The sequence below is a fragment of the Pseudochaenichthys georgianus genome, chromosome 24 (genome assembly GCF_902827115.2).
Source record: "Pseudochaenichthys georgianus chromosome 24, fPseGeo1.2, whole genome shotgun sequence".
NCBI classification, from domain to species: domain Eukaryota; kingdom Metazoa; phylum Chordata; class Actinopteri; order Perciformes; family Channichthyidae; genus Pseudochaenichthys; species Pseudochaenichthys georgianus.
Window position 1 is genome coordinate 29,974,185 of NC_047526.1, and position 12,665 is coordinate 29,986,849.

Sequence of the window (12,665 nt, forward strand, 5' to 3'; positions counted from 1 at the left end):
GGATGGATTGTATGACGACAGTGACACAGTTTAAAGGACAAATAGATAATTATAGTTGAATATTTGAGCTGCATAATCTCACCTGCTGCACTTGCACATTGCCGCCATTTAAGATGGAGATTCCCAGTTTGAGGGTGCAGGTCACCATGGGGCCCAGACGACCTGATGAAGAAGGAGTGGCGTCAAACGACAACATTCAGAAGCAGGTTTGTCTGATAATAAACTAATCCCTGCAACAAGTCAGAACTTTTGCAATATGAAATGTGTGTGTAATAATCCGGCAGTGGCTCAGTCAGTACGGGCTTGGACTGTGAGCCGTAGGGTCGCCGGTTCAAGTCCCCGAACAGATCTAAATATGGAGTGTGGACTGCTACATGGAGAGGTCCCAGTTCACCTTGAGCAAGGCACCGGACAACCCCCTTCCTGTAACTGACGCTCAAGTGCCCTTATTTATTGTTCTGTATTTTTTGAAGAGTGCTTGAACTTTGTTTTATTTTGTTGAAATGAACTTTCCGGAAGTCATGTGACCTCTAGCCCCGGATGTTTATATTGTGTTTGTGAGAGAGCAAAAGGGCGCTAAAAGTGTCATCGATGTAATAACATAATTCTACTGCTGGTCGACTAGGCGAACACGTTTTCACGGTGTTTCATAATTGTGCAAAGAAGAAAATAAACGTGATTGTGGACATCAGTTCGATGCGTAATGTTCTTTCAAGAGAAGAGTAGTTACACTCCCCCCCCCCCCCCCACTGCTCCCCGGGCGCTGTACAATAGCTGAATGTCACCGTGTGCTCTGCATGTGTGAGCATTAAAGAGCGGTTTCATTCCTCCGATTCTCGACTAATGGCAAGGTTACATTTAAAAAGGTATCAAACACACTTTTAGCTCCTTAGGGTTAGCAGTAAAATGGTCTGATAAGTATTAATTGTTGTCCCTATTTTCATCAGCACTGTAAAACATGCATTTGGACCTCACGGGACCTCATGTCATTTTGAGATACCTCAAAAGAGTCAAACGTATATGGAGCTCGAACACCAAGGTGAACCTCTGAAAATTATGGCAGCAAATGAAATGTGAACTAATATCGGAAAAAAAAAAGGGTTCAAGAGGTTGAAGAGTCAACGCAAATGCCGTCGTCAGGGGAACATGCTTTTAAAGTATCATTTTCTTTAAGCTGCCGGCAGAATGTTGAAGCACAGGAACGTTGAGCCATCGTTTAACATCCTTACCTTTACTGGCGCTGATCATCTGCAGCACCATCTCCGCGGCCCCGCGGGCGTGCAGCCTCATCTGCTGATACAGGATCTTCTGCTTTTCCATCTCTTTTTCCTGCGCAGCCACACACACAGCAGCCACGATGATCAATCAGCATGCACCTCTTGTTTCTTCACAGGTAACGGATATTAACGTTTCTGGTGAACGGTGAGTTATTGGCAAAAGGACCAGCGCGCGAGCATACCTCAAAAGTCTTTTCTTTCCCTTCTACTTCCTCTTCTTCTTCTTCCTCATCATCCTCTGCGCAGCTCTGAAGACACACAAGTCAACATTCATTCACAACTCAATTTTCATGTTAACTCAAGTCTTACTAGATTTCTTTTGACATAAAAAGAACTTGGTACTACCTTCGCCATCATGTCTGCATACGCTATATACAACGGGTCTTCTTCCAAGTAACTAAAAAGAAGTGAAAGGTAAGTCACAATTTATAAAGTCAACTATAGATATTCAAACTATATTTTATACGTTTTAACCTATATACAGGTTTTAACACAACATGCAAAAAGAGTACGCGCTGCAACTATGGATTATTTGTATCATCTATCAATCCTTTGATTATTTACTCGATTAATGAATTAGTTGTTATATAAAAAGTGATAAACTGATGAATCTTAACTTTTCCCAAGAGAATCATTGATGAACTCGACAGCATTTTAAAAGCATGCTCATTGTAACATTGACTCTCAGTGGTTGAACTCCCTCACCTTCTCTCTGTCAGAGCGTTGTGGCTGAAGTGGAGGATGAGTTGGTGGAGAGGGTCTGGTTGGACCTCAGCCACCTCCTCTTCCTCTTCCTCCACAATTTTCATGGGGGTTTTCTGCAGGAGTCCACAGGTGTGAATAGTTAGCTCTGCCCAAGTCTGATCTGATCATTAATCGTCCCTCTCAGGAAATATCTTTGTTTTTAATCTTCACAAACGTACTGCCCATTGTGCACATTAACACATTTGTCAAAGACATTCAACTAGCACTGGCATGCAGATGAGTTTGTCATGTTCAGGTGATCCGTGGAAAGGACAGGGCGAGGAGGTTAATAGTGGAAGATGAACAGCACTGGAAACATTTCTCAAATACATGCAAGTTACAGCAAACAGATGCAAGCAGTCAGCACATTGGTGATATGGCTGAACATGGAGAATGACCCTGACGGTATACGAGCCTGACAACAACTACACAAACTAAGCTGACAGATTTGTAAAATAAATCTGACACTAATAAAAATAACCTTCCCCAACAACAAGCTGCTGTTTCTAAAGCTGTACTTAATTCAATGGTTTTTGTGTCTTGATGAATTTGCTAGATCTAATATGAAATGTGATCTCCACGTCACTACGCGAGCATGCCACTGACGTCACGGCCACAGAACGTACTGTAACGCCACCTTCACACTTTCACTACAGACTTACAGAGTACAGCGAAAAGACAACTGATGGGTTGGATCCAGATCTGACAGCCAAACAGCTAGAGACTCCTAGTGAATGGCCCTCCTTACCACTGCGGTCAGAAAGGCAAAGCCTGCTTTTCTACAGCTGTGAGCGCCGGAGCTGGCCCTGTGTCTCCTGAGTTGGTCATGCAGCCTCTGACCCCTGACGGATCTCAGTTTGGATGCTTTTGCGCGCCTAGAGCGGGGGCCGCCCCTGGGTGCTTTGGGCGAGGTCCCCACCCGGGCGTGCTCCCAAGGCTCGACGGGCGCGGAGCTAAAGAAGCATTCGGCAGACAGGACTGGCAGAGGGGGGCCAACGCAGGGCACGTGGGGCAAGGGCAAGGCGAGCCCAGTACTTACTGCCAGATCCTGAACTAGCTTCTCCTCAAAGGAGTATTCCTCTGCCTCTATCCAAAGTCTCTGATAGGCCGGGATGAAGAAGTTGATAGCGCGATGCCTGGGAAGGGGGGAGGTATGGAGGGGAGTGGGGAGGGAGGTAGAGTGGCATTAGGGCGGGTACTGGTGAGTCTTTGGAGGAGACAGGAAGGAGAGATGTCAGGGGAAGGAAGGGGTTACAGGAAGTGCATTTCAGGCAGGGTGGTGATTGGTCAATGTGGGACCCACTGGCTCTTCTGACTGGTCATATTTGGTCTATAAAACAACTGCAGTTCTTTTTGTAAAGTTGTAAAATTCATTAGAGGAGCATGCACATTTTAGGGGGATGTGCAGTTTTCCAACAAATCAGTGCTTTAACAGATTTTCTTTGTGCAATTTTTTGAATTGATATCATATATTTTCTTTGACAAAGCGGCACGGATATGTTGTAAAACTGCACAACCTTTGGCAAAATGTCAAATAAAGAAATCATCATAATGGCAGGAAGCAAAATAACATAAAACAACTTTAATACTGTATATTACTATTAATTTAATTTATTTCTTTCTTTCTGTCTTTCTTCTTCTCTCCTTTCTTCATTCCTTCCTTCAGAGTACACCTGAAATGAGACAAAAGCCTGCAGCTCGCAGTTTGTTTCCACTTTCCAAATAAGTTTGTTCCAGTCAATTCTTTGGCTCTTTCTAGCTGACCAATCAGAATCAACAGGGCAGAAACAATTGGTTGCTGGGCAGAGTTCAGTCCACAGCCTGGTGGATGAAGGGGGGGTTGAACAGATGAAGCATTCGCCCTGTAGTTTCACTTTACCGTCAGCAAGGAGAACAGGCGGTCAAAGCTGGAGGCTTTGAACGCCCTTTCCAGCCAAACCTCCCGATAGCCATTCAGGAAGTAATTATTATTTTTGTATCTGAGGGAGGATGAGGTAGTATTATGCAAGAAAACAAACCAGAGGAGAGAATGTCATTAGGGCGGCGATGAGGGGTTTACATGGGCACACAATCAAGAAAAAGAATGCCCATGATTACTTGGTGGTTGATTGTTATGTACGGTTAGATTGAAACAAAACAATGTCTATTTCATTATTGACATTGTATACGTTTCAGAAATCCACACAACGTGTAAAGAAACCGCTCACCTAGGTAGATTGTAGAGAGGAGCCATCCGGAAACAGGCCACCACAGCACGCTTACGCTGTTTGGACAGCAGCTTATGGAACACAAGCTTCTTATTCCTCAGAGGCTGCTCCACCTGAGGGACGAGACGACAGCCAAATGAAAATGGGAAGGTGCTTGAAACTGTATTATGTAAAAGAAAATACTAAACTTAAAATTGTATAGAAAACTGAAAACAGCATATTCTAATCTGCTATTTCTTATCTTCTCATTTCTGCCAATTGTATCTTTTTTTAATACTTTAGCATTTACACATATGTTTTATTTTAGTATTGCTATTCTTCTTTTTCATTTGAATTGTTATAATTATTATACTATATTATTTACTTTTTAAATATTACTATCGCTCCATGTATAGAGGTATTCACTATGTACATTTACCTGCGTTAAATATTATTAAAAGCAACTGTAAAAAAACGAATTATTTAAAAGATAAAACAAGTGAATCATAGTAATTTCTTTCTGAAAACAGCAACTAATAAATTAGCATAGAAGAGGTGTTTAATTTCTGTAGATTGTTTAATAATCGACCACTTGAAAGTACTCACATAATTAGAACACTCACATAAGCAACCTTTTGTTCCCTTGCCTATAATGTCTTACCCAAGTAATTACTGTGTCAAATTATCTTTGATCTAAAGCAATACTGCAGATGCCTTTCTTTTTCATCCTGTGACGTATTGCTGTGAGAGCTGAGTGTCTACCTGCTCCAGGTGGAAGACAGCAGCTGAGATGCTCTGCACTCGGTACACGGTGTGTTCTAAGTTAGCGGGTTCCTCGCTCTTCACCACCACGTCTTTGTACAGGTTCATCTGCCACTGGACCGCCGGGTCTTCACACTACAGCACAATAACATCCAAATCAATAGATAAACAGCAGCTTTGAAAGTATATTACTCAAACCGCACACAAAACACTATCTCACCTTGTCCTGGAGATGGAAATTCAGGCGCAAGTGTTCCTTCACCTCGTCATCTGTGTCTTTCTATGAAGGGTATTCAAAAGAGAGAAAATGCAATGCAGTGTCAGTACAGTCATCCTTAATATAGCTTTCATATGTGTAGTTCCACAAACACTGAATGCCTATAGCACCAAAGATAATTGACCTCTGACTGACATAATGAAATAGAAGCTGAGGTCTGTAAAGCCAATAAAGACAATAGTGACCACTGTGAGTTAAAGTACAGCAACATGTACACAGTACTTCTGGTGAAGAGGCACCACTCTGGCTTAATCTAGATCAGTGGTTCTCAACTGGTCAGCCCTCGGGACCCACTTTTTTCCTTTGTCAATAAATCGCGACCCGAAATTTTGAACCGCTCAAATCTATTCAACAAAAATTCGTTTTTTGCTTTTCAGAATATCATATCAATTACAGTGAAGCAGCCTACAGTGCATATATCCCTTATATCCCTTCACAGAACTAAAGTATGCTTTTAAAAAAGGTTTAATGAGATGATGGAATCAAAGCTGAACTGTAACATAAAAAGGCCCACATGCTGAAAACCCAACCCCAGAAGGGGGGTCTGGGGGGATTGTCCCCCAGGATATTTTTTGAAATACTAACATATAAACTACGCATTCTGGTACACTCTGAGAAGAAAATAAATAAATCTTTTGCTACCCAACATTTTAATAATATTGTATGCCATTGTTTGTTTTCTCACTTTGTTCTGACAGCTTGCTGCTCCTCACAGAGAGAAGAGTAAAGAGGAGAGAGTCTGTGTGAATGACTTTACATTGTGGGTAAGGGTAGATAGCTCCCATTGTTCTGTGACCTGTCAATCATCCAACCGGGGGTCATGTTTCATTAGGTGTTCATTTTTAACTGAGTTGTACCCATGGATGTATAAAGAATAGTTAACTATGCAAAGTTATTCTCAGTGGGGACTTCCGGAAACAATCTTGATTCTGATTGGCCAGAAGACTCGAAAAAACATCAGCAAAGATGTTTTATTGAGAAGATGATCACTACGTGACAGAAGTTTTCAAAGCTGTTTATGGTCTCCGGTACTTCCAGTCCAACGCCTACTGCATGCACAGCTTTAGAAAATCGGGCCTTCAAAATAAAAGTTTGACTTCCCCCCCCCCCCCTCCCAAAAAAAAAGAAATGTTTCTTTTTCAATTATTTTTTTCTCACATATCTGCGACCCACTCCAAACGGGTCCTTGACCCACGTTTGTGTCGCGACCCACCAGTTGAAAACCACTGATCTACAGTATATGTACGGTTAGATGATTTAGAAAGTTGAATTTTTCTAAAAAAGGTACAAATTAATCTATGATTGAATCAAATGATAAGACCTTTAACATAAGGCCCAATAAAAGGACAGAGTAATAAGAGATAGAGTACATGTGGGACATACAGCATAAACAAGTGAACTTTCAAATGAAACTAGTCTAATAACATTAGCTCTAGGTCGTGTTTTTGCCAGCTCACCAGACTGTAGCGTATCTTGGCGAGGGAGATGAGCTCCTGGTCTCCGGGCGTGCACATGTTGAGGCCAATGGGCAGCAGCTTCTTCAGGGCCGCCACGATCAGCGACGTCTGGACGGAGTAATACTCGCCGCGGCGCCGCTTGTGTTTCCTCTCCTGGTCGCCTCCAGACTACAAAGAGAAAGAAGACAATGATATCATGACGACACACTGCTGTTTTCCCTACAATAGCTTCATCTTGTCCTATATTGTATTTTAAATGTAGAATTATCCTATTTTATCTACTTGGTACTACATCTACATACCCCGCTTGTTCAGCACATGTCAGGGAATCGATTAAAAACACAGGAAAAAAGCTGAGAAGGACTTTCCCTTTCATTATGAGAGTCTGTTAAATACACTAGAAAGAAATGGAGCCATTCCCTGTCGGAAAATATTCAGGTTGTGTTCACCTTTTCGCAGTGGCGAGCCGTCAGGGCCCTCTAGACAAGATATTCTACAAAATAATATTTAAAAACATTAAAAAAATATATATTTATTTTAATATTTTTTTAGTTATATTTTTCATTAGTTTTACCAAAATAACTTGATTTAATTGTATTTAAAATAACATTTCCAAAGAAATAAATCCCTAAAATCTGCCTATTCAGTTTCTGTTTGAATGTGAAGGGTTGAAGGAAAGAAGCTCCTTTAGCCGTCTCTGCGAGTTACTGTGAAGAGAGGAGCTGATTGGTGGTCCTGCTGTGAATTCACAGAGGGTCGCTATAGTAACTGAACGAGAGAGTAATGTCAAATGACAGTACAATTGACCAATCATATCTTCCCTCTATATGGGTGGGTTTTATTATCGTGGACTTGATGACAAGTTCCGCCCGCTGTGAAACTTGTCTTGTTTCCATAGCAACAACAACTTCCTGTCAACAGCGTAAACTCGCCTTCAAAAGAAAAGCATGCCAAATTACACTGAAGACATACAACTGCAACGAAAGTAACAAACACAATGCAATATCCTTTTCAATTTCAAAGAACACAAATTGGGTTATTTACAGGTGATGTTTTGTGTGGTAGAGGGTCGCTTTCATTGATGCGTTTTGCACCCCGGGCCGTTGTTTTGATATTCCGCTGAAGTATACGCTGTGATGTAATTACTCTTATTTATTTATTTTTCCGAGGGAAGGGGTGGGGGTCAGAGGGCCTAGGTATAAAAGTCACGGCTCGCCACTGGCTTTTCGAAAGTGGTGACACAGTGAAGAGGACAGCAGGAAGTGAGACACGTCAAAATGAAACCCAGAGAGAAGCAAGAGGTACCCTGATCACCGCCTGGGTGAATTACAGGGCAAATGTGGTACAAAAAGAGCTTTAGTTTATCATAATGACAAAACATGTCACTCAGTGCAACAGTTTGGGTCATTGGGGAGTTTATTATAGTAACAGGTCCACATTGTAGCTATATGGAAGGGATGAATAAGACGATACCTGGGATTGGGATCAATTCCTTGTTGTTCTTGGGCTTTTATTGACATTAGGAAACAACAGAATAATTTGCCCTTGTATTGACCCATATCATATGTCACTTCTATTTGATTTACCTTGGACATCTTCGCCTGGCCCTCTCCAGTCAGGAAGCCCAGGTTGTTGATCTCATTCTGAACCACAAAGTTTTGCTCCTCACGTTTGAAGTTCTGGATTCAGAGGACAATAAAAAGAGGTTCAACAGGGAAGCCTTCCTCATGAAGCAGTATCCTTATATCAAATGGTGGTATTGAATTAAGAGACGTACATGGGACTTGCACCAGAGGATGAAGATCTCAGCCACCATCCTGAAGAGCTCAGTGGAGTCTGCATCCGGCTCCTTCAGCCACCTGGACCTGGAATCAACCAAAAGCATTTGCAATAGGGTTACACTCAGTTTAACTACATCTGATCAGGACATCAAAATGAAAAGAATCTGTGTGATAAAGCTCAGATAAAAGAGGAAATATTCACATCTTAAACTGAGCAAACCAATGGTTACTAAATCAATATCCTCCAATTCATTTTGTAAATAAATACATATCTTTCTTTTCCAGTACCTGTTGTTGTCCACGTAACGGATGAGCATGGGGTAGAAGGCATAGAGGTCTCTGCAGAGCACGGCAAACTCATCCAGGATGAGCAGCTCGGCCTCCTGGGTGTCACCTTTACTGTCGGCCTTCAGCAGCTCCTCTTCACCCACAACCTTTAAATTTATCACATCAACAACTCATCTCCGGCAGTCCAATCATTATTCTCCTCACACACGACCCCTTTCAACTCAGTGGTAATAAGCTCCTCCCTGTAAACTCTCACAGTGAAGTTAGTGAGGAAGTGTTACTCTCTGTAGGTGATGGGACTCAACATAATGTTCTTAGACTAGCTCATATATATATACACTATACATACAGCTGCTTATGATGGAGTCAGCTGCTGCTGTTACGCCATGTACATTATATTTTAAGCTCTCACCTTCACCGTCTTGTTCCTCAATTTCTCCAAGGTGGGCAGGAAGTGGGTTCTCAGCAGATGTGCTCCCGCCTTGCAGATGATTGGCTGAGAGTAGACTGGACAGAGGCAATGGAAAAATATATATTTTGGACATCTGAGAAAATGATGCTTTCAAGAATACGAGAGGTTTCTGTGAGGATTTGTACAAAAGGACAATTAGGGCCATTGTAGAAAAAAATATTGTATATAATCAAGGAGCTGGCGGACAACATCTCGTCAAAATCTCCGAATTAAAAAAGTATTGAATTGATCAAAATGGAAGAAAAACAATTCTCAGGGAATATCCAAGGGTTTTTTTCTCCCCTGGCTTTGCAACTTAATGCATATTGTTTACCTAAAATGGCTTTAATTTGCTGTTATATGCAACTAGGGTATTAAAACACAGACATTTTATTTTTGTCACAACTTCCGTTCGATATTCATAACATAGCTTTACCAGCAATTGTACCTGTGTACGGAGCCCCTAAAGGGACATGAAGAAAAAAAAGAGACAAAAAAAAATAAAGTCAGGATAACGGATTCGTTTCTCGTGCGCACGAGAAACGAATCCGTTATCCTGACTTTATTTTTTTTTGAGAAAGTTACTGATTCACCAAGGAGGAAGTGGAACACGAGACAACCATTTCCTTGCAGACTTTTATGTTTACGTGGGGAAATGACAGTGCATACATTATTTGAGATATATTTTGAAGTCAGACTTAATTGTATGGACATTTCGGCCAGGGGTGTAGAGCTATTGGTTTAAGCACCGGATTGGCAAAAAACAGGTCTGTAAACCAGTCTGCTTTGATCTATGAATTAATGTCCGTGACTCTCAGAGTACCTGCTGCCCGCAGCTCACACACACACACACACACACACACACACACACACACACACACACACACACACACACACACACACACACACACACACCACACACACACACACACACACACACACACACACACACACACACACACACACACACACACACACACACACACACACACACACACACACACACACACACACACACACACACACACACACACACACACACACACACACACACACACACACACACACACACACACACACACACACACACAGAGACACACAGAGCCAGTGGCGGACTGGCCAGTGGCGGACTGGCCATCGGGACGTTCGGGACGAATCCCATTGGGCCGGTACCGACGTGGGCCGCCCGTTGACGTGGGCCGCCCGTTGACGTGGGCCGCCCGTTGACGTGGGCTGGGCTGGGTGCGAGTCCCGGGCTGATTTTTAGTCCCTGTCCGCCCATCATGTATAGCTGTTCAATGAAGGTAAACACAGTGTAGGCGGTGCGTAAAAGCTTTGAGCGCTGGTGCTGCTCTTCTCTGAGTTACAAGTCCCGCTGCCTCCTGGAGTGACCACACACCCCTGGCCGAAATGTCCTTAAAGTGAAGTCTAAGTACGATATATATCTCAAATAATGTATGCACTGTCATTTCCCCACGTAAACATAACAGTCTGCAATTAAATGGTTGTCTCCTGTGCGCTTCACTTCCTCCTTGGCGCACCGGTAACTTTCTCAAAAAAAAAAGTGCGAGATACTCATGAGTTAGTATCTCGTGCACACGAGATACTAACTCGTTATCCTGACTTTTTTTTTTCTCCCTGTTTTTTTTTTTTTTTCTTCATGTCCCTTTAGGGGCTCCGTACCTGTGTCCCTCAACACACAATTCTAATAAAAGCGAGAGATATTAGTTGTAGAATAGTTACACGGCATGAATTTTCCTTTGTCTGGTTTCCTTGTTTTTAAATGTGTAAATATTCAAATGTCGTTTCATGAAGTGTGATTGCCTGAGGCCGTTTTCTCCCTCAGCAACCAATTATGCTATCTGGCCTCTCCTGAACTCCCACAGAGGAGTGAGCATAGAAAAGGCAAACCGTTGAGAAAAACAAGCCGTTGTGTCCTTGGGCAAGACACTTCGCCTGAACTTGCTCCTGTGGGTATTGTCCACAGTGACCATTGCATGTATACAAAATATGTGTAATGTGTATTTGTAAAGCGCTTTGAGCACTGGAAAAGCGCTATAATAAATGTAAGGAATTATTATTATTATTAAAAACAATCATACTTTATTGTATTAACCCTCAATTCCTAGGTTGGTTTCCTTAATTAAAATTACTTTTCAGACTTATTGTTATTTTGCTGAAGTCTGACCTTTTTTGTTTGACTCTTCCCATGATAGCAGAGAAGGAATGAGTGGGTTTGATTCTACTTCTGATGAGAATATAACTCACCTCCGAGTTACATTTAAATGCAAATTTCCATGAAGCAATTCATTAAAAATGCTCTCACATTTCCTGAAACAACTAGGATATTCATTTATTACAAGCATTAACTATGCAAGTCGGTAAACAAACACCTTCTGACCAGAGGGAATCCCTCTTTAAATGAGATGTTCTTTCTCTCAAATCTGGAGCCTGGTCGTTACCTGCAATCCTCTTCATCCAGGGGGCGTCATCGATACCCAGGTTGTTGTTGAGGATCTTGAGGATGTTTGCCAGGATGATGCTGAGGTGTTCAGAGGTCACCATAGTGCAGCACTGGGCATCTGAAGAGGAGTTTTCCGGACCCTTCTCCCACCAGTATGACAGATAGTTACACAGCATGGGAAGGATCACCTCAATGACCTGCAGCAGACAGACAGACAGACAGACAGACAGAAGGTGAACTGTCTGAAAGACTGAAGGTGTATTGACAGTAGAGGCAATAAGGAACAGATTGTTTTGTTTGGGAACTAAAGCTCTAAAAAATTAATTTATAATGTTACTTAGAACTTTGCAGAAATGATGGATTTGGAGATGTTATGGTAATATGTCATGTTGGTGTGAAAATCTTAAAATAATGTGTGTATTTTGCAACTCACAAGAGACATATTTTAAAAAGTAAGACCAGAATTGATGAAGTACAGGTTGAGATATCCTTGATGTTAGTCCCTTAACATTGCATCCTTCCCAGAATGCTACTTTAAGCATACAAGCAGTGACCATGTTGCTAAGAAACAAAACACCTAAAAAATGCTGTATCTATTCATCAGCCCTTCTGACCTGTGGCATGTCGGAGTAGCGAGCACCGGACTCTGAGACATCGCTGACGTCTTTCAGCAGTCCTTCAAGGCGAGGCATCTCCGGACACATCTCCATCACCGTGTCCGGCATACTCAGGACTAGAAAGGAATAACACCAAGACATTTTTTTAATGACATTTCAAGAAACTCAGACGCATCAACTTTGTTCAAGACTACAATCTGTCAGGCCTGTGTTCTTTATCATTCTCCTTTCTTCTCCCTCGTGGTTTCACAGCCTCATAGTAAGAGTCAGGTAGAGCCTGAACAGCATTGTCAAAAACTCTTATAAGATCATCCATCCATTTTTTTGGGCGACTGTGGCTGCGAGGGAGTGCGGTCGTCTT

The 12,665-nt window shown here is 42.1% G+C and overlaps 1 protein-coding gene across 1 annotated transcript in view; it reads right to left on the reverse strand.

Moving 5' to 3' along the window:
* The window catches only part of ryr3 (ryanodine receptor 3), a 127,503-nt gene that overhangs the window by 20,855 nt on the left and 93,983 nt on the right, over positions 1-12,665 (reverse strand). Inside the window, exons 67-82 of the mRNA XM_034075925.2 lie at positions 12,302-12,420; positions 11,686-11,884; positions 9,185-9,279; positions 8,773-8,918; positions 8,481-8,568; positions 8,290-8,382; positions 6,704-6,871; positions 5,190-5,249; positions 4,970-5,104; positions 4,229-4,341; positions 3,061-3,157; positions 1,983-2,095; positions 1,623-1,674; positions 1,460-1,525; positions 1,230-1,329; positions 83-162 (exon numbers count right to left, since the gene is read on the reverse strand). Of these exons, the coding sequence (XP_033931816.1) occupies positions 83-162; positions 1,230-1,329; positions 1,460-1,525; positions 1,623-1,674; positions 1,983-2,095; positions 3,061-3,157; positions 4,229-4,341; positions 4,970-5,104; positions 5,190-5,249; positions 6,704-6,871; positions 8,290-8,382; positions 8,481-8,568; positions 8,773-8,918; positions 9,185-9,279; positions 11,686-11,884; positions 12,302-12,420 (1,724 nt within the window). The remainder of the gene's footprint in view (positions 1-82; positions 163-1,229; positions 1,330-1,459; positions 1,526-1,622; positions 1,675-1,982; positions 2,096-3,060; positions 3,158-4,228; positions 4,342-4,969; positions 5,105-5,189; positions 5,250-6,703; positions 6,872-8,289; positions 8,383-8,480; positions 8,569-8,772; positions 8,919-9,184; positions 9,280-11,685; positions 11,885-12,301; positions 12,421-12,665) is intronic.